Source organism: Akebia trifoliata, chromosome 7 (genome assembly GCF_017979445.1).
Source record: "Akebia trifoliata isolate Shusen 1 chromosome 7, ASM1797944v1, whole genome shotgun sequence".
Taxonomy (NCBI): domain Eukaryota; kingdom Viridiplantae; phylum Streptophyta; class Magnoliopsida; order Ranunculales; family Lardizabalaceae; genus Akebia; species Akebia trifoliata.
In genome coordinates this window covers 28,019,486-28,046,184 of record NC_141381.1, presented here as the reverse complement: position 1 = coordinate 28,046,184, position 26,699 = coordinate 28,019,486, and the positions used below count along the sequence as shown (strand labels likewise).

General features: G+C 34.7%; 2 protein-coding genes and 1 pseudogene across 5 annotated transcripts; 2 read left to right on the top strand and 1 right to left on the bottom strand.

The window, feature by feature from the left end:
* Positions 1–775: 775 nt before the first annotated feature.
* Positions 776–2,407, bottom strand: LOC147398757 (acidic endochitinase-like). The gene is made up of 2 exons (XM_086448043.1): positions 1,929–2,407; positions 776–1,172 (listed from the first exon to the last, which is right to left on the bottom strand). The coding sequence occupies exons 1-2, from the start codon at positions 2,405–2,407 to the stop codon at positions 776–778; spliced, it is 876 nt and encodes a 291-aa protein (XP_086304169.1).
* A 2,941-nt stretch (positions 2,408–5,348) lies between these two features.
* LOC147398756 (glutamate--glyoxylate aminotransferase 2) lies at positions 5,349–13,004 on the top strand. Of its 4 annotated transcripts, none has more exons than XM_086448039.1 (14): positions 5,349–5,508; positions 6,492–6,621; positions 7,516–7,581; positions 8,433–8,550; positions 8,723–8,804; positions 9,083–9,170; positions 9,358–9,516; positions 9,860–10,033; positions 10,115–10,246; positions 11,360–11,425; positions 11,577–11,641; positions 11,732–11,823; positions 11,939–12,095; positions 12,710–13,004. In XM_086448039.1, exons 2-14 carry the CDS (start codon positions 6,505–6,507, stop codon positions 12,837–12,839), a joined length of 1,446 nt encoding a protein of 481 aa, XP_086304165.1. In that variant the 5' UTR covers positions 5,349–5,508; positions 6,492–6,504; the 3' UTR covers positions 12,840–13,004. The 4 variants fall into 4 exon arrangements, with proteins under 4 accessions (XP_086304165.1, XP_086304166.1, XP_086304167.1 ...); XM_086448040.1 differs by having other exon boundaries at positions 5,352–5,508; positions 6,495–6,621; XM_086448041.1 differs by lacking the exon at positions 5,349–5,508 and adding an exon at positions 5,592–5,612.
* Positions 13,005–18,600: 5,596 nt separating this feature from the next.
* LOC147398755 (cyclin-dependent protein kinase inhibitor SMR6 pseudogene) lies at positions 18,601–19,545 on the top strand (annotated as a pseudogene).
* Positions 19,546–26,699: the final 7,154 nt, after the last annotated feature.

Sequence of the window (26,699 nt, the reverse complement as noted above, 5' to 3'; positions counted from 1 at the left end):
TTAATGGTTGGGAGTACGTGTTTCTATGAGTTATTTTTTCTCAAATCTATGTAGCTCACAACCTTTAATATAGCAAACCAATAGATACAATAATCCCAAATAAGAAACATGACTTTGTGTAGATACTGGTGATATTATTGTTATGTGGCAACACGGCACCCTGCCACGTGACGCCATGGGCACCTGCCACTAGAGTTGCCATTTGTCAACATGGGGTACCATGTGTTAGTCTGGTAGCTCTACCATTGATAGCATTAAAGGAGACATGGAATGGTTAGTCACCTTTACCTAAAGATAGAGGGCGCCTGACATTGAAATGGCTACACGAGCGTCTGAGACAATGCAGAGGCCGACAATGTCTGTAATTGCAGCCCTCAGATATAGGTATATGAGCACAATGCACACGACAACCATGTCAGGAGGATTGACTTAGGGGAAACTCCTTTCCTCTCCTATAAAAGGGACTTGAAGCTACCAGACCCACTACTCATCAAAGCCCCATTTTAATCCCCCATTGTATCTCATTTATCTTCAACTTGTAGTACACAACAAGACTCCCACGGCTTGATATAAAGCTTAGTGTGACCTTGAAATCTAAGAACGTGTAATTTCTACTTAATAATCACAAGACCTTATCCGCGTTATTCAACAATTTTCTATTCACAAAATTACATTTAGAGGGGGGGGGGGGATTGAACATATTATTCCATGGCACTGCTTTCACTAGCACAAGAACAAATAGACAATGACATTGAAAATTTTACAGCTTCAAACATTAAACATGGCTCTTAATGGAAGAACTATAATGAGTAAGATCGTCGTAGTATTTAGACCAGAGCATCACTCCCCCATACTTGGAAGAATTCTTAACGGACGGAAGAACATTCGATATGAGAACTTCACTTGGGATGTATCCACTGTTTGCACCGTTGGGAGCAGCTGGAAGACCTAGGAAGAACTCAGTGGCAGTAATATTCATATTCCACAGATCCCACGTAGCTTTCAACTGCGTAACATTGCCTTTGTACTCACAGTAATTGTTGTAGAATTGAACCCAAACGTAGTCAAATAGGCCAGTCAAAAGGGAACCATTCATATATGCATCGGGGAATGGACATTGTGGCGCCGCTGTCAAATATATCTTCTTTGTCGAGTTGAAATTCTTCAGGTATCTGTTATGGGAAACATGAGAAAGAGAAATTATTGACCCCTTCTCCTGTTTAGGTGACATTATAGTCAATCACAAATTTTAGGTTGAGTTGGAGTAGCTTCTGGTGAGCAAAATTTAGCTTTTTGCCCATCAAAATCGCTTTTGAATCCCAAATTCTTGTTTATTATTCACTCGACTATAAATAGGATTCTTGCAAAAATCAGAAGCCAAAAGCCTGCCAAAAATCGAAGCTGCCTGAATCCATTTTTGGCTTTGGGTATTGACAATGGATGGAAATGCAAATTGTAAGTGTTCTGGAACAATATCTCCAATTTTTAAGTTAATGACTATGTGCAAACGCACATGTATCAAAAGGGCTTATCTGTAATTTAAAACATTGATTAAAAAGACATTTTTGTAATTTTAAAAACTATCAATGTGATTCTAGGGCTGTCAGTGGAAATTTTCTTTGGGTTTTGATCCAAATAACCCTGATTATATTAAGTGTAAATGTAAAGGTGGGGGTATTTGTGAGATCTGAAATTTGGTGTCGAACCACTTCTATCCTGCCTTCTCTCATTTTAATAGTAAAGATAAAGATAATATCCTCTATGAGTTAATTCCTAAGCATTCTACTCTATCAAACACAATCTAGAATGCAAAAGCTAGTTTTCACCAAACACTTGACAATTTGTTGAAGCAATTATAGACTCCACAAGTATTTCGATCTGATCACCGTTGATCAATCAGGTGTAAATGCAACATGTTTAGAAAATACCGAGCTAGTTCATCCCAGTGCAATGGTGTGCCACCTTCAATGTCGAAATCAATACCATCCAGCACGGCATCACCAAACGGTCTAGACGAGGATTTTCCACCCAAATAATTATCCCAGAGGTATTCCGCAACTTGTTTTGCATCTTCAGATGACGTTAAGTAGTAGGCACCATTACCACCCCCGATCGACAACAGGACCTTGATGCCTTTGCGTTGGCATGCATAAATGTCATCAGCTAGACCTGTGCACCCATTTGTGTAGGGGTCACAGTGGCCATCCAAGTCGAGCATGGCTGTTTGATTGTTACCGAAGACAGGAAGGAACGCTATGTTGACATAGGCAAATCTTCCAGTGGCACACGTGTCGGCAAGTGTCCCCTCTTTCGAGTTTTGGCCCCAATATATTGCAATGCTACCTGAATATGACTGGCAGATCAGAATAGTCAAGACTATGAACAAGAGGAAGGGTTCATGTGCCATATTTTTTTTGGAACACAGACTAGAGAATGGGGCTTTGGTTGCTAAAACTCTTTGTTAGGCCCTTACATACATCTCTTTGAGCAATTGAGAGAGTATTTTAAAATCCAACAACAGACATACGAGGGTTTGATGTTGAAATTTTGGACTCATAGATACATGTTGAAATTCAAGAATTCATTAAGGAGATGAAACCGAAGTATGTGATGAAATGCTGTCAAATAAGGACTTGATGTCTTTTTTAATTCTCCATTATGAAATATGTTTTAAAATTCAAATTACAAGAAGCAATCGAGACATTCGACAGTGCTACTATATAATTGGGATAAGGACTTAAAACATATTTTAATTCTATTAAACATGCTTAAATCAGGCTGTTGATGCTTGAGCTGCTCCATCCCATGATTGTTTGCTTAGAAATAAAATGCAAGAACATCTAGTGGACCATAATTTAACCAATTGGATGTAACCATCTTGATGATGTGGCACACCTCAACCGTTTATAATAGCTAAAGAAAGCTACAAGAAAAACGGGCTACAGAGTATCTGCTCCCGAAACTTGCAATTGTTTTAACTTTTAATTATTTCGACTATATTTCAAGAAGACTTTTATCGCCACATATTGGGGTAATTAGTTATGTTGCATTATAATATGGTGTACTACGGTACACTGTATCATATCTATCGAGATTAAGATAAGATTAGATTGATTTGGTTGAGATTTATTAAGGATATAATTTATTTCTAGATATGATTTGGTTTCTATAAAACCCTATTAAGGTTGTTATAATTATTATCTAAGAGAATCAATAATATCTCATTTTTCTATACCATACAACTTTTTCTTATAACACCAACAAGTGTCTAAGGATCGGGTTAACTATTCTTTCTTTTCACAAAAAATATTGTATTCTCCAAATCCATATACACACATAATCATGGTTTCAAAACTCGTCCAAGACCGAGATATATTGTCCAAGTTGTCTTGGTATCAAGCATGGATGAGATGGATGGACAAGTCAAATTTTTGGACGAGACATAAAACCCCACATTCATTTTTCATTTTTTTGAATGAGACATCTCAAACGTATTAGAAAACTCGTCTAAGACGACTTGGTACTTGGCATGAACGAGACGAGATGTGAAACCGAGTTTTAAAACCATACACATAATGGGAAATAAAAGGAGAGAGAGAAGGGAAGGAGGTACTTATGCATGAAATGGGTCGGACCCCGCGGATCTAAATTTATCCATATTCAAATCCAGTTGTTTTATTTATTTATTTTGATTTGAATCCCACTAACTATAACCATATCCAGATCCGACCCAAGTAGGGTCGGATAATTCTGGAATTTTTTGCCTTTATTTTTTCATTTTTACTTTTTTTATAAAGTATTCTATTTTACTATTATGCCATTTCATTTTATAATGATCAATGTTGTTGAAAAGTAGAAAGAAGAAAGGGATATTTTGAGATACTTAAAAATATAATTTTCTACAATATATATTCTGTTTGGGACGGATCTATATATCTGTGTCCGACCCGGATCCAAGTCGGGCCAAGAGATATTAACTACATTCAACTCATTTTTTGATTCAGATCTATTCTAAGGATCCAAACCCACTAAATTTGTTTTTCGGATCACTCAAATTTCGGGTTGAGTTCGACCATTTTGTGCCTTGGGAGGTAATCTGACCGTTGCCATCGATAGGGTGCTCTATTCTCCAATGGCCATCTCCCTCCTTATTCGTATCTCTTGTTCTCTGTTAACAATTGGGACTAGAGAAGATGGACCAGACCTCAAATCCAAGCCAAAGCCCAAGCATATACATAGTGGTATAACTTGAAAGGCCCAGTCCATCACAATTGGACTAATCTCTAACCCAACCCATTAACATCACTGATACAACTTTATGTGATGTTTGATGAACAAGACATAAAGTTTGTATGGTTACAAGAAAATCTTTCTTTAGGGAATATGAAATTCCTAGGGAAAATGTTCATGTGGAAATTACTATGAACTTTTGTTTTTGGGGAGAGTAACATTAGAAGGTAGCAAAATCATTTTATTGGGTTGGGGTGGAAAATCATTTTTCGATGGAAAATCACCATTACAAGAAGATCCACAATCATATACCTAAGAATCTCATTTTCAAATCAATGAGCATTGGGCATAGTAGCCAAGACCTCCCTTTTAAAAAGGAGAGGTCTTCAGTTCATGCCCTTTCGTCAGTCACCTATAGGGATTTATCCCGACTTACTTTATATGGATTGTATCAAGGGGATTTGGACGAGATATGGTGCTCTAAGAGGTGTCCCTAATAGTCAGGCCTATGGGTCCAAACACTTTATTTTAAAAAATATATATTAATAAATCAATTCATGTGTAAGCATAAGGATTTGTAATCTCTTTGTTATCTTGAATATATTTAATCGAGATTAACACAAGAATGCTGATTTTCTAACTCAACTTGACAAAATAACTCCAAATTCACTGACGTGGCATGAGCAAGAACCGTAGATTATTTCCCTCGGATACACAACTACATATTTTATGGGAATATGCAAATGTGTACCCGAGGTAAACATATTTGCGGTTCTTGCACACACCATGTCAGTGAGTTATTGAATTAGTCTTTCGGAGTTGAGTTAAAAAATCATTACACTTGAACTAAACCTGATTACCTTAAAAAGAAAAATTATTGTGAATATGTAAAAGACAAAAGTGCCCTTTATTACCATTTTGTTTGTACAGAAACACAAAAGAATGAACCAAAATTTCATTACCTGACAAGAAGAATTCAAGAACTCAAGCTACACCACTTCTTTGAACTTTATCTCATATTTTTTCAGTGATTGTGGTCCTATCACATCAATTCAAGATATCCCTAACCTTATTTTTCCATCTCTTCTATTTTGATTGGTGTACATTCAACAATCCATAATTAAAAATAAAATAAAAAATATAGCTAAGGACCTAAGCAAACTTACGTGTACATGCCACAAATAACGTTACCCTTTGCTCAGATCCGCGGTACTTTGTGACTGGCTACACTTCTCTTGTGCGTCTCTTCGCTTCTCGCTCGATTGAAGAAGTTCTAAGGTACCCTTTTGGTTGAAACCTGAAAGAACAGGAAAAAAAAAAAACTAATTTTTTTTACTGTATTTTATGGTGAAATAGGAAATCTAAATCGATAATCGACGTAGGTATGCTTTATTTATTATTAATTCCACTTATTCAAGTTTTCTAGTTGAGATTTGTGTGAGAATTGATGATGGGTTGGTGGTGAAATTAGTTTATCGCGTTAAATGTGTATGTATTCGCACACTAGTATACATATTTTTGTTGAATTTTTGGATTGAAATTGTCATTTTGTTGGTTACAAGGATTGGGTTGCGTTAATTTTTTGAAGATTCTAAGTGGGTTGAGATGGAAGTGATGATTTGATGAATGGGGTTTTGTTGATTTTGTTATAAATTCTTGCTTATAGCTAATTCTTACTTTGTGGCGTGGACTCTCCAATGATTTCTGATGTATTATTGTCTCTATTTTGTTTGTTTTTTTAATTCTGTGTTTCATAGCACACACTTGTCTTGGAATTTTGTCGTGATTTGTAATTGTTTGATCCTAAGCTCTTTATGCTATAAATCCCCCTTACCTTCTTAATTTTTTTGATTTTTTTGATTTGGTACTAGATGCATAAATTTACAAATTTTTTTTAATGTCAATCAAACTTAATCTTCTTTTTTTGGGAGGCATTTGTGTTTTCCCCTTGTTACTATGTACTTTTCTTGTAAATTTGCTTCTGTTTTTCCTTGGATTTAAAAGATTCTAAGGAAAATAAATATAATTGAATTCGAAATGAGATTTTGGAAATCCTAGCATGATATCCCTTATGGATATATGATTTTTCTATTGTCATCTCTTTGACTCTTTTAAATCAAACAGATTTATATGTTTATATCCACTCTAGTCTACTATTTGCTAAATTCTTAAATTCGTTTAACTTTCCCTAAAAATTTCTGGTTATAATCTGATCTGTTGGTTGCTCTTGTTCCTCTCTCTGTCAATATCTGTGACATCAGTAGCTACTCAATCATGTCATCGAAGGGCTTGGATTATGAATCACTGAACGAGAACGTGAAGAAGGTTCAATATGCTGTAAGAGGTGAGCTGTATCTCCGAGCTTCTGAGCTTCAGAAGGAAGGGAAAAAGGTATACATATTTTTGGATGTCTTTTAGGGCCCATCTTTGTTTACAATGCTGTCATGACTTCATGCTTTGTGGAAAATGAGTCAGCACTGTCGTGCAATGGCATTTTGTCAAGAAAAATGGGTACAGAACTAGATTTGGGTTCTATTAATAGAAATGTGATTCTTCTGTCTTATGCATTCTTTGAGTATAATTTCTCATAACTTGTAAGGAATAATTACTAGAAGCATTTATTTATAACAAGAGCGGTTATATATTGGCCTTGGTTGCTATTATCGTTTTATTTTTGTTTGTGAATCGATTTGCATTGCTGTTAAATGACTTATGTCTAGTTTTTTGAAGCATTGTAAATGACAAATAGCTTGTCCTGTTTAGGGAAATGAGTTATCTTACTAGACTTCTGTTCCATTAATTGCTTTAAATATATATTTGTACTTATGGTTGTTTTCTATTGATGCATGTCCATTGCGATGCATGCAACCAAGGTTAGAATTATTATTTCACCTTAAAAGTAATATTGTGATACGAACAATTATCATGGTTTGTATTGCCATTAGTATATGTGTCAAATGTTAATAAGTCTAAAACAATTTAAGCGATGACACTATGCGACTTCCGAGGATCAGGAAATTGGATGGAAATTCGTTTTCTTTCCAAAATCCAAGACCTAACCAGCGCATCGTGAAAAAAAAGTCTGACATATTCTGGCTGTGAATATCTTACCCTCTCTGGTGTTTTAATTGTTGGATAGGACTTATATGAGGTGAGTATGGACAATATTATTGGTTTCAAGGTTAATAAGACACTAGTTCAAAATGATTCATATATATTTTAGATTTTACTTGAATTTCTTGTCCAATATATTATTTTCTCACAGTTCCACTCACTCATCTGCAGATTATCTTTACAAATGTTGGAAATCCTCATGCTCTAGGACAGAAGCCACTGACCTTCCCTCGCCAGGTTAATAACCATTTTTTTATCCCTCACTTTTAGGGTTATAATACTTTGCAAATACATTATCATGAAAGTATATTTGATTAGGTCCTATGAAAAATGTATAGGAAAATTGAACAAGCAAAGTATATGCTGAGTGTAGAAATGTCCAGTAAAAATTGATGGTCTAGAAATATTGTGAGGTTGCTGTTTTCATTTCCTCGGGGTCTATTATACATAGTAATGGAGAGATTAAGGAAGATGTTGGCCATAGAATCAAAACTGGATGATTAAAGTGGAGGTGTGTTTTGAAGTGCTATGTGAGCAATGCATTATAAGATGGCAGTATGATCAACTATACTTTATGGAGCTGAATGTTGGGTGGTCAAGAAGCATCATGTTAATAATTTGAGTATAGCAGAGATGAGAATCTTGAGATGGATGAAAGTACAGTCTAGGAAAGACAATTAGAAATGCTTTAGAAAAATGTAGGAGTAGCTCCAATAGGTGATAAACTAAGACAAAGTTGATTGAGATATTTTGGGCATGTTCTATGAAGGCTAATTACAGCCTCAGTTAAAAGGAATTTACAAGTTGAAGGTTCTAAAGAGTGAGAGGAAGGCCCAAAAGAACATGGATTGAGATAATGAAAGGAGATATATATAACGTAAGATGTGGCTCTGAACAGACTTTAACGAGGAACAATATTTAATTGGCCAACCCCAGATCTTTGGGACGAGGCTTCGATGATAATGAGTTAAGATAGTTTTCATGCATATCTTTTTTATTTTTTCACTTGGAGATTCAAGCTTAGTCCTAAGACATTTAACCTTTTTCTCTAAGTTTGTATTGATACAAGAAATATTGACTAATTGCAGGTGATAGCTCTATGCCAAGCTCCATTTCTGCTAGATGATCCTAATGTGGGACTTGTATTCCCAGCCGATGCCATTGCAAGAGCTAAACACTATCTTTCACTGACATCAGGAGGCCTAGGTATTCTCTTTGATGCATCATAAAAGGAGCTTGCAATTTGAAATTATGCCGTGAAGAGTTAAATTTTTGCTCTTTTTTTAATATTTTAATCTCAGTTAAATCATGAGAAAGGGGGTAAACCATACAACAGAAGACAAATTGACTAGTCTGTGCTCTTGTTTCTATCAATCAGGTGCCTACAGTGATTCCCGAGGTCTTCCAGGAATAAGGAAGGAAATCGCAGAGTTCATAGGAAGGCGTGATGGGTATCCTAGGTAATAAAATGAGTCATGCTGGAGTACCAATAAAATTGATGTCAATTCTGACATAGCTGATGTGGAGGTGCACACATAGCCATAGATGCTTTTCACTCGTATCTCGATGAAAAGCATCTATGGTTCCGTATATTCATCCATGTCAGCAATGTGTGAATCGATGTCAATTTTAATGTTACTTCTGCATTGCGCTAATAAAATATCAAAGCTGATATAAAAGTCTACAATTTTCCTTAAATAGAATCTTAATGGGTTTATTGCATTTGCATCGTTTGCAGCGACCCAGAACTCATATTTCTCACAGATGGTGCAAGCAAAGGAGTTATGCAAATCTTGAATACTATCATCCGTGGTGAAAAAGATGGGGTATTAAGTATTCCTGAATGGCTTAGTAAACATTTTTGTTTCTTTGAATGACACTGACTATGTGATCTCTTAATATTTGGACTTTCTTGTTATTCTCTTTTTTCTCCTCACATTTATTTTTTATTTACATTTTGGGAATCGTTATCTTTTACCTCACCATTTACTCTGGGTACTTGTCTACCATCAGATCTTGGTTCCAGTTCCACAATATCCACTTTACTCGGCCGCAATATCTTTATATGGTGGTTCTCTCGTTCCTTATTACCTGGAAGAGACCGCAAATTGGGGTCTTGACATTAATAACCTTCGCCAGTCGGTTACACAAGCCCGCTTAAGAGGAATAACTGTAAGTGTGCATTTATCTATGCTTGTTTATGAAGCAAAACTGTTTAGAAGCCAATGTGGTACTAGAAAACTTGGTGACTTGAAAACTCGTGATAACTATTTAACATAAACTGCGGAAAACTTGATCGTGTAATTGAAAAACTCCATTGAGTACTTCGATTCTGTAATTTCATCTCTATATTTAGAAAAACTCCATCGGGGATGAATTAAATATGTTAATAGAGAGATCCATTCGAAAATTGTACTGATTTTTTCCACTTTACTAAAAATGTTCAACTAATTATTCCATGTGACAACTGAAAGTGCCACTAAGTTCGTTTGTTATGCATCGGGGATGCGATCAGGTCAGAGCCATGGTTATTATAAATCCAGGAAACCCTACTGGTCAGTGTCTGAGTGAAGCTAATCTAAAGGAGCTACTACACTTTTGTGGTCAAAACAACTTAGTCCTGCTTGCAGACGAAGTATATCAGCAGAACATATACCAGGATGAACGCCCCTTTGTAAGCGCGAGAAAGGTATGATAAGTATACGACATTTGGTCTTAATTGTGGTTAAGTGTCATGAGTTAAAACTTACCTTTACTCGAACTCTGGAAGACTTTGCTGGATATGGGCCCACCTATGAGCAAGGATGTACAGCTCGTTTCTTTCCACACTGTGTCTAAAGGGTATTGGGGAGAATGTGGACAGCGAGGAGGATACTTTGAGATGACCAATATTCCTCCACAGGTTTATTTCTTTTCATGACTTTGACTACATTTTTCATTTTATCTATTAAATTATCATTATTGTTTCCTATTCTGAGTTCTATCATTTGTAGTTGGGGAAATAAGATCTGGTCAAGTAAAAGTTCTTCCAACATTTTGTATCAGTGTCAGTCAATTGATGGCTTTGCATGCCATTTATATGTACATGAAAAATATAATGCATTTAGACCTACCAAACTTCTGAACAAAATTGACCTTAGTGTGGAAATTTGAATATCATCAGTAGAGTGTCCGTCCTTAGGTAAGACAGAGATGTAATGATGAAGAGTCAAGAAACAGACATATTTATTGGTATCATATATGGGTAGAAGGTATTATTGTTGAGTGTTGTGTTATCCGCCTCCACTCCCGGGTGTCACGTGCTTACTTATCATGCCCCAATTCAACCCATGACCCTTTTATATACATGGTTGTGCCTTCTGTTAACACCTATTGGTTTTAGGTAAAGTGGTTTGCAACATGTTATCAGAGCGTCACGGTCCGTATAGGTCACAGGTTCGAGTCTCCTCGAAGGAATTTTCCACCCTTATGGGTGAGGGGGAGTGTAGAGTGTTGTGTTATCATCCGCCTCCGCTCCTGGGTGTCATGTGTTCATGTATCATACTCCAGTTCGCCCCGTGTCTCATATATACATAGTTGTGCCTTCTCTTAACAGTAATTGGTTTTAGGTAGAGTGGTTTGCAGAAATTACTGCCCATCAGAAATCTAATTCCTAATAGAACCCTACATTCAACTTGTTATTGGTAGAAATTTCGTATCATTGTCTACCATCTGGCCTATCACATTCTTTCCGGGGACAAAAATATAATCTCGCAGGATGGGTGTCACTCCCCTGTGTGTATGGCCTAGTCTTGCCAGTTGTAGAACATTCTTCTTAGTCTACCTAATTTGTACGTTAGATTTTCTCCGATATAAAAAAATGCTGGGTGAATGGTCATATATTAGAACTATACAAACAATACCGTTTCATGAAGTTTAGTCTTTGTAATCTTTGAAAATGAGATTTCTTCTTCAAAGTTAAGCAGTTTAAAATTACTAATGCCCATTCTCCTTTCATGTTGATCTGGTGCTGCAGTCTGTTGATGAGATTTATAAGGTGGCATCCGTATCACTCAGCCCAAATGTTCCTGGACAGATATTTGTAAGTGAAAATGCAGTTAGAATAATCTATCCTCTGAGCTGTTTGCATATAACTAGTAAAAATAATTTGCTCAAGTGTAGTGTATATTCCTTACTGTCGTACCCTATTGGACTCATAAAGTGAGACTTTGATAAATGCTTCTCTTTTTCAGTTAGGGCTGATGGTCAACCCTCCGAAGCCAGGAGACATCTCTTACCTGAAGTTTGTTCAGGAGAGGTATGGATGGATGAGATTCAACCCCATTTTCAAAATAATTTCTTTCTGAATGGTACATACGATCATATTTACCAATCATGAAATATGCAGCAAAGCGGTCCTTGAGTCACTGAGGAGGAGGGCCCACATAATGACAAATGGATTCAACAGTTGCAGAAACGTAGTTTGTAACTTCACAGAAGGTAAGTAGCAGTTTATCAACAAACACTTACATTTTATGGCTTGTTTATATTTTTCTTCCAATTGTGAAATGGTTAGTCTTTAAGAGTTGACTACTAATAAGAAAACTGGTTTCAGGAGCCATGTATTCTTTCCCTCAAATACGCTTACCGCCAAAAGCAATTGAAACTGCCAAGAAGGCCGGAAAAGTCCCCGATGTTTTCTATTGTCTCAAGCTCTTGGAAGCCACCGGTATCTCAACCGTCCCTGGTTCAGGTTTTGGCCAAAAAGAAGGGTAACTACCAACTCCTCTTATTTATGAGAGCTGCTGTTTATGCCCCACTTTTACTTAGTACGCTCCAATTTCTTGAATTATTTATCACGCCCCAATTAAAGATTAAAAACACTCTTCAAACTGTACAAAGGTTTGGTTCAAATTGCAATCTCAGCATTATAACACTGGTTCAAACAATCTCAGTAGCTGTTTAAAATTATGATTAGTTTCATATAAATCCTAACCAACCCCCCCCCCCTCCCCCTAAAAAGGAAAAATAAAAGAGAGAGAGAGAACATCCATTGGGACCCCAATTTTTTTTACTTATTTTCAACCATTCACTTGTTTTGATTTTTTTTATTGGGATGTAATAAGTATAGGTTGGGGTGCCAATAGCAGTTCTCTTATTTATAAGTGAAATACTTTCTCGAGGAAAAGGTATAGAAGGTTGTCATTATATCTTCCCTATTTTGTTTCTTTGGCTACTATCAATTTTTTATCGCTTATAGAAAATTTATAACAACTTTAATGTAAATATGAGTAATGGGATACTTGTTTTATGGGGTAATTTTTTAGATTTTATTTTGTTAGAACAACTTTAATGGAATATGGGTAATGGTTTACTTGTTTTACAGGGTCTTCCACTTGAGAACAACTATATTACCAGCTGAAGAAGACATGCCTGCTATAATGGAAAGTTTCAAAAAGTTCAATGATGAGTTCATGGAGCAATATGAGGACTACAGAGGTTATTCAAGGATGTGATTGAGCTAGAAAGTAATCCTAATTTGTATTATTTTATACAGTTCTGTGAATCAGTTTATGTACCCACACTTCTATTTACAATTCTCTCTTTTCTCTACAAATGGGGTAAATAATTTCTACTTACTCAACCTTAAATATATGTCTTTGACTTGCCATTCTACCTCATATTTACATTTGGTTGATCTGTCATGTTTAAGTTTCTATTAATCGGCTAAAGTGATCATTTTCATTTTCAATTTCAATGTTAAATCAATATGCTAGAACAATTCCAGGATAGAAGTGTAATGACTTACAAGGGCGCATTCGGGTGATTATGAGATCTGGCACAAAATTTGCATGGTTCGGCAATATTTCTTATGGCCATGGGTGATGATGAGATCCTTTTACCTTTTATCGTGGTTACAATCTCACGGTCTCTCAGAAAAAAATAAAAGTCCTTAATAAAAATTCTAAAACGAGTTATCTCCTTGATACTGTTAGCTTCGCAGACGATCAATCAAAAGGTCAAGACCATTGTAAGAGTCTTGGGTTTGTCTATTATGTATATTGAGGACAGTATCCATGCCTCTTACAAGTTTCTAAAATTCAATGGTGAAAATTAAAATCCTTTTTGAGGTGTTGATTGAAGGTGTTGAAAATGGATGGCTACTGAACTCATGGTTTTAAAACTCGGTTTCGCGTCTCATCTCGTCCAGGCTAGATATTGAGTCGTCTCGAACGAGTTTTCCAATACTTTTGAGACGTCTCATGAGACAAATCAAAAAATTGAATGTGAGTCCTAAATCTCAGTCAAAAAATGACTTTGTGAGTTGGTCTCAATCAGTTTCGATACCGAGTTAACTCGGGTGGTACATCTCGGTTTCGGACGAGTTTAAAAATCATGACTGAACTTCCAAATTTAAAATAAAAATTCAACAGTGAAAATTAACTTATTTTTTGAAAAAATATTCAAATTCTTAGAATTTTGTCCTTTTAACCTTGTGAATCACAAATAAATGATGTTCAGATCATTCTAAGTAATGTTAAGTAACAAATTAATTACATCAATTTGAATTTTATGACTTGGATCCCCTCTTTCCAGCAAACTTGCTGTTTTTATTTTTATTTTTATTTTTTAACAATGCTGAAGTAACATTGGAATTGACATTATTTGGGACATTGCTGACATGGATGTATTTATAAATCATAGATGTTTTTCACCGAGATACAAGTGAGGAGCATCTATGGTGTTGTGCATACCAATATCCCAAACAGTGTCAATTTCAATGTTACTCCAGCACAACTATTTTTTTATTTTTTTAATAATAAAAATGCAACAGATAGGTCAATTAAATCTCTATAGAGATAAAAGAGAAAAAAACAGAGCCGTAGGTCACACACAAAAGGTTGGCGCCAAAACAAAAGTCTAATTTTTGTGCTGCCCACGGTCAGAAATTTGCACAGGCAGCTTCCCATCCTCTTCTTTGTGTTCTTTGGTTAATTTGAGTCTTTTTCAGCTTCGTTTTGCTTAGCTCACAAAAGTCTGAATTCCATACTTTTCACGTGGAACTGTTCTTCTATTATATGAAAAGGGTCAAATTACACTATCACAAAATTCAGCCATTTTTTTTAAAATTTGGAAAATTAGCGAAACAACGAATTAATTAATGATTTTCCAATTAATTGTCCCTCGAAGCTCCCCCACTCCCCCTCTTCGAAGTTGATGGAATGTTGGTAAGAAACCCAAAAACACCGTTTGTATAATTCCTATAACTTTTTTTTTAATTAAATTATACTCTCCCTCATTGAATAATTGTAATATCTAAACTTGGGTATATTTAAACACACCCCATAAAATCGTACTTTTTCTTTGTAACATTGTAAGGTTGCAAGTTTCCTCTTGTTCAAGATCATGAGAAGTTAACTGAGTTGACAGATTTCCTAGCTCGATTATGATAGAGAGCTTCTTGTAATTGATGATATTTGTTTTATTCCTCAAGAACTATAGAGAATTATGCTTGATGATTTAATGTGCTATTACATTTGTTAGCATAATTAATAATAGGGTGGGGCCTCTCTAACCTTAGCTCATCAATCAAAAAAAAAAAAAAGTCACTGGAGACTTACATGTGCTCCAGTTAGTTTAGTTGGTAAAATCTATGGGTGATGATATTAGAAACCTGAATTCAAATCCTAGTAGCATCAAGTAATTAAACACATTAAAACACAAGCTTACCAATCAATATATATATAGGGTCAGGTTCAAGGGCCATATGAGAAAACATATGTAAAAACTTTCGTTTTTAATAAAATTTTAAAATATGAGTTAGAAATTTTGGATTCACTGATTTTTTGTGAGGATGATCTCTATGATGGGAAGATCATCAAAAAAAAAAAAAAATCAGCCCAATCTGAAACTTCTAACCCCATTAAAAGTGATTTAGAATGTGGATCGTCGATTTTTTACCAATTTTTATTACTAATTTGTAAATCACTTTTGATGGATTTAGAAGTTTCTGATTGAGTTGATTTTTTGTGAGGATGATCTTTTCATCATAGTGACCATCCTTGCAAAAAATCAGCTCAATCCAAAACCTCTAACTCTTATTTTGAAAAACGAAAGTTTTTTCATATGTTTTCTCATATGGCCCTTGAACCGCCCCCTATATATATATATGGGTTAGGATCAAGGGCCATATGAAAAAACATATGTAAAAACAATGTAACATTAATAAATTTTAAAAATATAGGTTAGAAGTTTCGGATTGAGCTGATTTTTTGTGAGGATGATCTCTATGATGGGAAGATCATCCGGAAAAAAAAAATCAGTCTAATATGAAACTTCTAACCCCATTAAAAGTGATTTAGAATGTGGATCGTCGATTTTTTATTAACTTTTTTCAATAATTTATAAATCACTTTTGATGGATTTAGAAGTTTCTGATTGAGCTGATTTTTTGTGAGGATGATCTTCTCATCATAGTGATCATCCTCACAAAAAATCAACTCAATCTAAACCTCTAACCCATATTTTGAAAAACCATTGTTTTTTCATATGTTTTTACATATGGCCCTTGAACCGTCCCCTATATGTATATATCACAAGAGGCATAGTAGGCTTGATGTAACGAAGTATGGAGTTCTCAACTAAGATTACATGATTTAGACACAAATCAAGAAAAAGTATGCTTGATCAAGAAATTTATTTGAAGTGTATTAAAATAACATAGTTTGTTTAGGTCACAAAAATACAAATTACATTATTTGAGAAGAAAAATCAAGGGTTTTAAACTTTTAGGTCATTTTTTATTCATCTATAAGCAATGTTTTAAAAACCCAACCGATGGTCAAATTGAAATTTTACTCAAATGGTAAGACCGGGGGCTCAATTGGTTGGACTGATTTGTATTTATTAAATATATAAAAATAAGAAATCAAATTAAAGAAGAAAAAAAATTATGAACTTTTTTGAGAATGGATGGAAAAAACACAAAAGGATTAATGATTTTCTTGAAAACATCCTATTTTCTTCAAATTTACTTAAGATTCTAACTTTTTTTCTTTAAAAACTCCTAATAAATTTTTTTTTTTTAGTAATAATAATCTTTTAATTTTGAAGAACCGATTAATGAGAATTGGCTTGTTCGTATGGTTGAAACATTGATTTTCCATACTAAAGAAAAAAAAAAAAAAAACAAAATGATGGTTCTTTATAAAGTGTCAATTCAAAGTGAATCGAACCTATACTTCTAAAAAATCAGGTTGGATTGTTGGTCTGATTTTTAAAACATTGTCTTTAGTAAAAGATAGAGGGTAAGGGGCATGTTACCATTTTGAAAAACTAAATGGTATCTAAAATGTTTATCAAAATTGAAGGGTCCACTTGTCATCCAAAGCCAAAAGAGCACAAACAGATCATTTGTATTTGTTTTTTTCAATATTTTTTTTTATAAATATAATCTAAACCATGATCCCTAAAAGTGCCACCCTTGCCCTAGCATTCCACTTTTTCCTAAGTAAGCTTAAAAAAAACTGACCTCAACATTTGCTTTGGAAAATATTTTGTTAGAAAATACATAATTTTTGAAATATAATATATTATTTTTAAAGTTATTTATTAATTTATTATTATGATTTAGTTGATTAAATATATATTTGTTGTGGAACGGCCTCCATTAAAAAAAAAAAAAAAAACAAATCCAAATCCAAATGATACGGTATCTGTCCAAATTAGAGTTTGAAGTTATGGGCCAACATTTTGGACGGACCGCAACCCAAAAATTACAACCATTTGATGATCCCAACCGTCCTATTCTGTTTGATTTTGAAGAGTACTTGTAGTCAGTCATAATTACATTAACAAGCGGAGAGAAGATTGGTGATTAGGACCAATATGATTGGTCCACGTCCTCAGCTAAGTACCACACACAACTAGTGGACCAAAGGATGCAAGCGTAAATACAACTTAAATGAGGAGGGAAAGAGAGCCGTTAACACCGCACACATAAATTTGGCGCCAAAATAAAAGTCAATTTCTTTTTTGCGCCGCCCCACGGTCAGCAATTTGCACGGCTAGCTTCCCCACCATTTCTTTGTGTTCTTTGGTTTTGTATTAAAATAATAGATTGTCACCCTTGTCCCATTAGAATTTGACACGTGGAATATAATGTTTCAACAACCGACTTATTCCATTCATGAGTTTTCTATCAATTTTCCTTCTTTAATTAAGAGAGTTACAATTGCCACACCCACTCAATGCAATTCTTTGATGATTTACACAAGATTGGTGTGACATTAATAAATGTTGGTGTGATAATAGTAATTATCTTAATTAGATAAATAAGAGTTTTTTATTTATTTATAATTTTTTATCTCTAATTCTTGAAGGAAAAATACTATCCTCAAATGAAACATAAAATTCTTAAAGGCATTTGATTCGGATTCTAGAATATGATCTTGTTAATTACCTAATGTTAGAATCTCATACGACGTCTTATTCAGAATATAAAAGTAATTCTCATAATCAAATAATTATAAGTTTAGTGGTTAGAAGTGATTCAACTTCTTTTAACTTCTAACCCTCTTTCTATATGGTTAAAAGTTTGGTGGTTGTTGGTTGGTGTGTGAAACCATTAGTTAGGAAAGCTAGTATTATAGTTAAAGATCTTCGAATGAATCTATTTGTGACTTATGACCATGGATTTGACATATTTTTTATTAAATATTTAAAAAAAAATTGTTTTTATTCAACAAAATGTAATTCCTAATCTAATTTTTATAATTGAAATTATTATTTAAAAATAAATAAAATTAAATCAACTCATTATACTATTTAAAAGTTCTTGGTTGGGGTAGGCTTCAATCTTAGTCAAATGGCTGACTTAATAACAATAACTCCTCCTTTGACTTGGGTCAATATTGCTGTTTGGGTGATTCACCACCACTTGACTTGCCTCAATTCTTCAGCCAATAACATATAAGAAATATGGTGTCGTGGGACCAAAAGCGCATCTTAAGACCAATAATTACCAATATTTTGAACATTAGAAAATTGGAGAATGAGAAAATCTGAACAAATCTTTCGAGGGTAATTTTGACCAAAAAAAAAATCAAAGAGAGTTAAAAGGTCTCTTTCTCCCCTCTCTCTCCGCGTATGCCAATCTCGGAATCCTTAAATTGAGTTAAAAATTGGAAAAAAAACATGATTTTTTCGCGTCTGACATCACGTAATTTCTCACCTCCGTTTTTCTTTTTAATTTTTTATTATTATCTAATAACCTGAAGATCCGGTACCCGAGAAAACTTATCCACGTGGCTTATTCTCATTGACCATTGGACAGTGTGACCCTAAGTAACATATAATTCCCCTGTTTTCTCTCTCTAAAGTTCGTCCTTAATTACGACTCTCTTCCTTGCATCCTTCAAACTCTAATCTCCTTTTCTCATGTTCTTCCTTCGTCTCTCATTCTCTCTTTCCCTCTGTTTCGAAAAAGACTGACAGAGAGAAACAAATACGCTTTTGTTACCCAATCTTTTCTCTCCTTAAACCAACTTTCTCTTTTTTGATTTTCATCTCTTTTGCCATTTTTCACAAAACCCATATTTCTTCTTGCTTGGGTTTCTTCTCTTCTTCTTCATTTGGGGTTCTCTGTTCCTTTAAACTTCAAAGATCCTTGTTTTTTTATATTTGAGATGGGTTTACCCAAGAAACCTATAGTAGACGGAGGACTAGAATCAGAAGGGAAGAGATGGGTAATCGCTGGAATTCCACTAAGAACACCTCTAAGGCCAATAAGTACTAACAAGTTGGAGAAAGATCTCGATAGTGAAGAACAGGGGACGTGTTCAACAACACCAACTGCAGAAGAATCAAGGATACCAGAAGCTTTGCCATGTCCACCAGCACCAAGAAAGCGTAGGCCTTCTTCTAAATGCCACTTCAATGGTGGGTTAGAGTTCTTTAATCCTCCAGACTTAGAGACTGTTTTTAAAAGACATGTCGAGAGAGCTAATTAAATGAGTTGGAGAGGGTTTTGCCTCTTATTGTTGTTCTGTTTTCTTCTTTTTAGATGTCTTATCTGTTCCTTATAGTGGGAAGGGATTTTTATATGTAACATTTATGAAATGGGTTTCTAGTTTCTAGTTTAGTTCATGAGTTTCTTTTATGAAGATTGTATATTTGAGTTTTTTAGGATCAAAATTAGTGAAGTTTCTCTCTTTTAACAAATTTCTTGTGAGTGTTTGTTTGTTGGAACTTGGAATGAAACGAGATTAGTGTAATTGTTTCTTGCATCTGTAAGGATTATATCCATATTTTTTCTTCGATTAAACATGGAGATGATCACATATCCCTCTCTCTCGCATTTGGTGTAAGTAGGACTACATGAGTATCCACCATGAATATCTATTAAGGAATAAGGATTCATTAACTGTCCATGCCTTTCCATATACAAATAAAAGTAAGTCTTTTTCATGGTTGAGATTCTTCACAACTATAGATTGAGACAGAATCCCATCACCCTTAGATTTGTACTCTTTATATTCTCTTCCTCTCCTCTTTGTGTGCCACACTTCTCATATACACACCAAGACTCTAATGACAATGAGAGGTGTCTTTGTAGTGTTAATGAGATACTAAAAGACATGAGAATCCTATGTGGTGGAAGGTTTAAATGACTCTCTTTAAAATCAAGTATTTTAGACCATTTGATGACATGATACTATGTTGAATTAATTGATTTTATATAGTATAAAAATTGGTTGCTTTGGATTAAATTAGGATATGTTTATGATATTTAAGTATCTTTACTTTTCCTTTTATTTATATATAATGAAGTAGATAGAATGTATTGGATTTCTTATGTATGATCAATAAATGGATTTGTTAAAAGATGATGACAAGGGGAACGCCTAATTTAATGTACCTTTAGTATAACAAACAAAAATTTCTAGGAATCAGAACCATCAGCGAGGGTTTAAGACAACGTATAAACAAGATTACAAATGCTAATTGGGAGATAGTGGGTAATGGAGGATTGGATAAACTTTTCATTTTTATATGGATTTAGTTAAAATATATTGGATTTCTTATGTATGATCTATCAATGAATTTGTTAGAAGATAATGACAAGGGTTTTAGTTCACCTAATTTAATGTAATTTCTGTATAATAAACAAAGATTTCTAGGAATCAAAACCATCGGCGAGGGTTTAAGACAATGTATAAACAAGATTACAAATGCTAATTGGGAGGTAGTGGGTAAGGTTGGATTATTGGATAAACCAAAACAATGTTTGTTTATTGTTGTGATTTGGATCATGTTAATTGGGTTGCTCATCTTGGGTGATTTCTATCTTTCTTTGGGGTAATTTAGTTTTTCACTTCTACCATCCGACATATTTCATGTACAAATTCATTTTGATCCATAATATTCTCTTACGTTCCTCCTCAGAGATGTCAAGAATCAATCGAGATCATAAAGGAAAGAAAGGGGAAGAAAACACTATAGAGACAATGATTACCAAAAGACTATCCAAATCTAAATAAGATCATGATTTTAAATTTATTAATAGAATCTCATGATACATTAGCATCTAAAAGTCTTCAATATTGAATCATGTTCCCATATTATGTAGCCTGTCTCAAAATCTCAAACCCCAAACATATTCTCTTTTCTCATCAACCATTCATACTAAATGTTAAAAGATCATAATTCTAAACGAATTTCTAATGTGAAAAAGAAAAATATCAGCCTTCAAGTCATTGAGAAGGAAGTACTCATACAAGCTCAATTATAGAGGGTTCAAACTCACAATCCCCCTCAAATGCAATGACTTACTTGTCTTATACTGTTCATTTCTTGATCCTTATTTAGAATTTTGACTGGTTGGATCCAATTTTACACCAACTTATTTGTCGTGTTTGAAGAACAATCAACAAGTCGTTAACTGCCAAGTTTGTGTGGAACCAATATCACCACTAAGCCAAAGAAGATAAGGAAAGCTACTTGCACCGCCCACTTTAGACAATTTAGTGGGATTTACCATATATGCTAATCTAATCAAAACTTGATTAGCAACCGTCACGTGGTACATGCACCATAGGCACATAAGAGTCCCTATCACAGTCAAGAATAGAATGGACGAAACCGCGTCATTGTGATTGTCAGCATCAGTGGCCCATACGAAGCATATCTGCTCACTTGCGTCGAGCCAATAATTTGTCAAATTCTATAGGTTAAAACAATCCGTTGAAACATGGGCATAAATTAAGTTTATATCTTTTTTAAATACAAAATAACAATTAATTAGGCTTATAATCTGCTAACGAGGGTCGTCTATCTCACGTGGATGGCTCAAGGAAACATGGATTCAAAGTGATTGGCAAGCACATCACAAGTAATTTTATTGATTTAAAGGGACATAAGGAACATAATTGAAGGATTAGATTAGAGAATCTAAGGCTCTAATTGAACTACATAAACCAAGAAATACTAAACCCATGTGGGTTTTGATTCAAAATATAACTCAAAGGTACAATCACACAAAGCTGAGTCACAAAGACACACAGATAATTTGATTTTATCATGACATAAGCTTAAGGAATCCTATGTATGTGTTGTAGACATGTACACATGGTCTTAAATGGAATCCAAAGGAGAAGATTCTCAAGGGATAAGACCAACTAGGGCAATACTGCTGTCAGCTCTGCTGGACTGTCGTCTAAAATTCTAAACCATTTGATGATCCTCGAGATTTATCCATTGTGATTCCCAAGGAGCATCAATACTCTAGACCTTAGGATGACAGTCTAGTGGGATTGGCTGTGTTATTTACCCAATTATTATGCCATCGAGTTTTGTTCCTCTTAAAAGGACCTCCCTAAGCCGCGTTCGCTCTGCCCCAGTTGCCCAAAAACAATTTGGCGGGAGAGAAATTTATTTTGAAATCTTACGCGTTTCGCGCCAAAAAGAAAAGCGCGGGAAAAGCAGCTGGTGACTTCGCGTTTCCTTTTGAATTTTCAAACTTAACACGTTTTGGGTATTTAATGACTAATTTGCCCTTTCTTATTTTATTAACTAATCAAGTTATGCATCTTCTTGTTGACCAAAATAACTTTGATTTTCTATCACTAGTAGTGCTTGATCTAAGTAAGCATTATGACTTAACTTCCAATATTCTCCATATAGATCTGATTGTTGACATCCCACAATCAGGGAAGTTGATCGCCAATCAATTTTAGCTTTTGCGGCACCAAATGTGAGATCCACCAGTTGAACAATGCAAACAGATATATGTCACTGATCAAGCTCCAAATTGAGGAAGGGTGGCAATCATCTTCGATGCACATAAGTTGCATTATAGAACCCTCTTACCAAATCTCATATTTAATTATGGAATAAATAGTATGGACTATGGAGCGCTTTCAATGGGCCAAGTTTGGTCTGGCCCAACCTGGCTCATCGTTAATTAAATGTAGGTAGCGTTATAGATCCATTTAGTTATTGAACCAGCTCATGTTAGGACCAATTCGTGTTTAAGTGGTGAAGGCTTGAGGAGAGTTGATCCTTTGATGTTGGTTCAAATCCCGTTAAACCTTTCTTCACCTCCATTAACCACAAATCCTTTGTTAGCTTTGCAAAATAAATATGTATTTAACCTTGGATTAGGAAGTCTGATCATTTATGGTCTTTTTGCCATGTGCATTAACGCTAGGGTTCAAAATTTGTATTTATATAAAATCTTAGAAATATTTGTTATAATTAATTTATGAGATTGTTTTATAACTTTAAATAAATAATTTTTATAACTTGTGTGTCATTTAATGTGGATTTGTGTCGACAAATCCTTAAATTAATCAATTATTTCTCATTTTGATAATATTAATTTTTAGACTAATCAATTATTGGTTAGGTTTTACACCATATTTAACCCTTAAAAATGGGATTTAAAAAAATGAATATTATTGGCCAAATATATATAATAAACTCCTTTGTATCGAGATTTATACCCCATAAAGAAAGTATCTGGAGTGCATTTGTTCCTCCTTCTTTATCTTTTGTTCTCTTCCCCTTCTCAAGAATACCCTCTATTTCATTGTCTTTTCTCTTTGCTCATTTTTCAATAATACCCTCCAATTTTTTTTTCTTCTTCTTTCACACCTTATAAACCTCAAAGAGGATGTGGCCAAATTCTAGTAATATACACAACGTGCCTCCTTCCAATAGCTCAAAAAAGCTCCAAAACATAAGATTCAATGAATAGGTATTGCAATATGATTTTGTAGGGGAGGGAACGCCACACAATAGCCAACAACACGTAACACCTCAAAATATGAATCATATAATAATGTGGGCCCATGACTCTTAGGCCATTAAATAAAGGGAAAATTACTTAAAGGACCTGGTGGAGGGATTTTTTTTCTAAATAATCCTTAAGTTTTGGGCAATCTCTTAATAGTCCATTTAGATAGTGTTTGATTGCATGGAAAATCAAAATCTATAGAAAAATGATGGTGGAAAAATGACAAAGATGACAAACTAAAATCCATTGTTTGATGCTACTTTAAAAAAAAAATAAAAAGAAGAGGGAGAGGGGAGGGCGTTGTGGTGGCGGCTAGCAGTGGCGATGTTGACGTCGATGAAGGTAAGGGATGAAGAAGAAAGGAGAACGTGGTGATGGTGGCGGAGGCAAAAGAAGTGAGGGAAGAAGAAGAAGAAAAGAAAGAGATAGATATATAGAGAGAGGGGATAGAAGGTGGTCGGCTATGATGACAATGATGACGACGATGATAATGGTGATAGTGACAACGACGATGATGATGGTGGGAGTGGTGGTGGGGAAGAAGAGGAGATGAATTGGGATTTATTTTGGAGATGAAAAATATAGATGGATTTCACTTTCTCATGTTCTTGTGGAAAAGTAAAATCCAGCTTTTGGTGGACTTTTTGGTTGAGGTGGAAAATAAATTTTCATGAAAAATATAATCAAATACATGTAAAATGTCATTTTCTATAGAAATTGATTTTCCACCATATTTTTCATGTAAAATTAAACATACTCTTGGGAAACTTTTATTTTCTTAATAGTCCCTGGATCACATTTCCCACATTTCTCATGATTGAATGTCCTAACCGTTCGAACTTATCGTTTTCAAAAAAAAAAAAATAGATTTTTGACATCTCAATTGAGTTTCGAAAACTCCATTTTGTCAAAAAGGATTTAAGAAGAATGAAGAAGTCATCTTCAATTGTTTTTTCACTTTTATCTTAATTTTTGGATGAAAATCGATCAAAAATTGTTTTTTTGGGTTGAAATCATTTAAAATTGAAAATGGGTGGATTTTACTAGGGTGGAGCTTGACAATAAATAAAAAGTGGTGAATTCGATAGTAAACAGTGCTGAATTTGATAGTAAAAATTGTGAACTTGACAATAAATAGTGGTGAGTTTAATAGTAAAAATTGTGAACTTGACTGTAAATAAAAAAACGGTGAATTCGCCAATAACGAGGAACCATTAAAAAATAAAAGTCTACTCAATGTCCTATCAAATTATCGCACAAAACTTAAGGATTATTTAGAAATAAATCCCTCCATGCAGGTCTTTTAAGTAATTTTCCCTTAATTCAAAAAGAGCAATAGCTCACACATCTTGTATGGACTACCAAGACTTGCAAGCAAATCCCTTACTGACTACTAAGAATAAAAACTTGAGGTATTCTTCATAAATAAGAAAATCGACCGAGGATCACATGACTCATTGAACAACTTGGTTCCAGATTCATTAGAATCCAGATTGCGGTTGTGTGCCACAAAAAGGCCTTGACAAATAAGGGAACCATATAACAACTTATAGCAAGCAAGGTCTTCCCAATTAAATATACGGAACACGTGACCAAAATAAATGTATTCATAGCTTGTCAGGGGATTTAGTTGTGACAAATAGGCCATTCATTGGAAAACAAAATGTAACCAAAGGCACAAGGTATGTAATTTCTATAAAAAAATCATTAATTTATGTGGAGGGATAAAATCATTTTTCATCTGGATCGTTCATCCGTATTATTAACACGTATTTTGAGGTGAACATGTGTCATCATTTAAAAATGACTTTATCTTATTAAAGAATAATCTCAATTTAAGAGGGTTTAAAAAAAAAAAAATGTAAATTGGATGAACCCTTTAAACTACGTGCAATATTTTTAAGATTTGTCATTAGATGGCTCATTTGACAAATGAACTTGGGGTGTCAATGGGTATTCATTTTACCAGAGATGACCACTTAATCCCAAACGAATTGGAATAGGATCTGAAAATCCAAATCTAGATCCCTTTTTATTAGTTGATTTAAATTGGGTCTCTTGGAATGGAAAGGATGGAGAATCGAAACCAATTAAATCAAAACAAACAAAGAGCTAGCATAATTTTGTTAAAGGAATTTTTTTTTTAAGGGCTCCAATTTCATTAAGTGAAGATCGGAATCAAAACAGATAAAATTTAATGGTTCAGGTTCTGATTCCTCTAAGAACCGAGCCATTAATACTTCTAAATTTGCTTTGAGTAGTGTTCAAGGGTCGGGGAGCACATTAGACTTGGTTAAACCAAGAATCGAACCGAACCAAATCAAGTCATTTCAGAGATTGGTTTGATTTGGTTTTTAAGGTCATTGATTCGGTTTGGGATTACATTTTCGAAAAAAACCAATTGATTCGGTTCGATTCTCGGTTCAAGATAATCCAAAAACGGATCCTATTCTTCTATATTATATAATATATTTACATTTATTTAAAAAAAAATTTAAAAAAAAAGTCTGCAACTCTTCCATTTTCATCTCTGCTTTGGTGAAACCGTGGTAAGACGGTGGTGACTCAGTCGCGAAAGGCGTAGGCGTTCTCGAGCTATGCTGAGGCAAGACTCGGAGTTGTTCCGGAGTGTGGGCATAGAAACACACTCTACGTCGACAGTTCGTCCCATCCTTGCACGGCTGCGTACGATAGCGTGCTGGGTGTAGCCAACACTCGAACACGCCGTGTGCATACTCATACGTGTCACCTCTCTTACAGTTTCCTTTACGAAAATCAGGGCAACTAGTACCAGAGTAATGGAACTTACGTGGGTCCCTCCGACGAGCCTTCTCTCCGGGATGAGCGTACGGACACTCCGTCCAGTCGTGAGAGCGGCCACGTGCGCACTTTAAACTCGTACATGCGGAAGCGGAACTCGTCACACGAGTACGAGTCAACTGGTAAGTTGAAGACCTTCAACCTTCGTCAGTCATCACCCTGACCAAAGATGGATCTTCGCCGCCGCCGCCTCCTCGCTGAAAAACTTTAGAGGTACTCTCTCTCTCTTTCGGTAGTCTGCAGGTCTGCTTGGATTGAG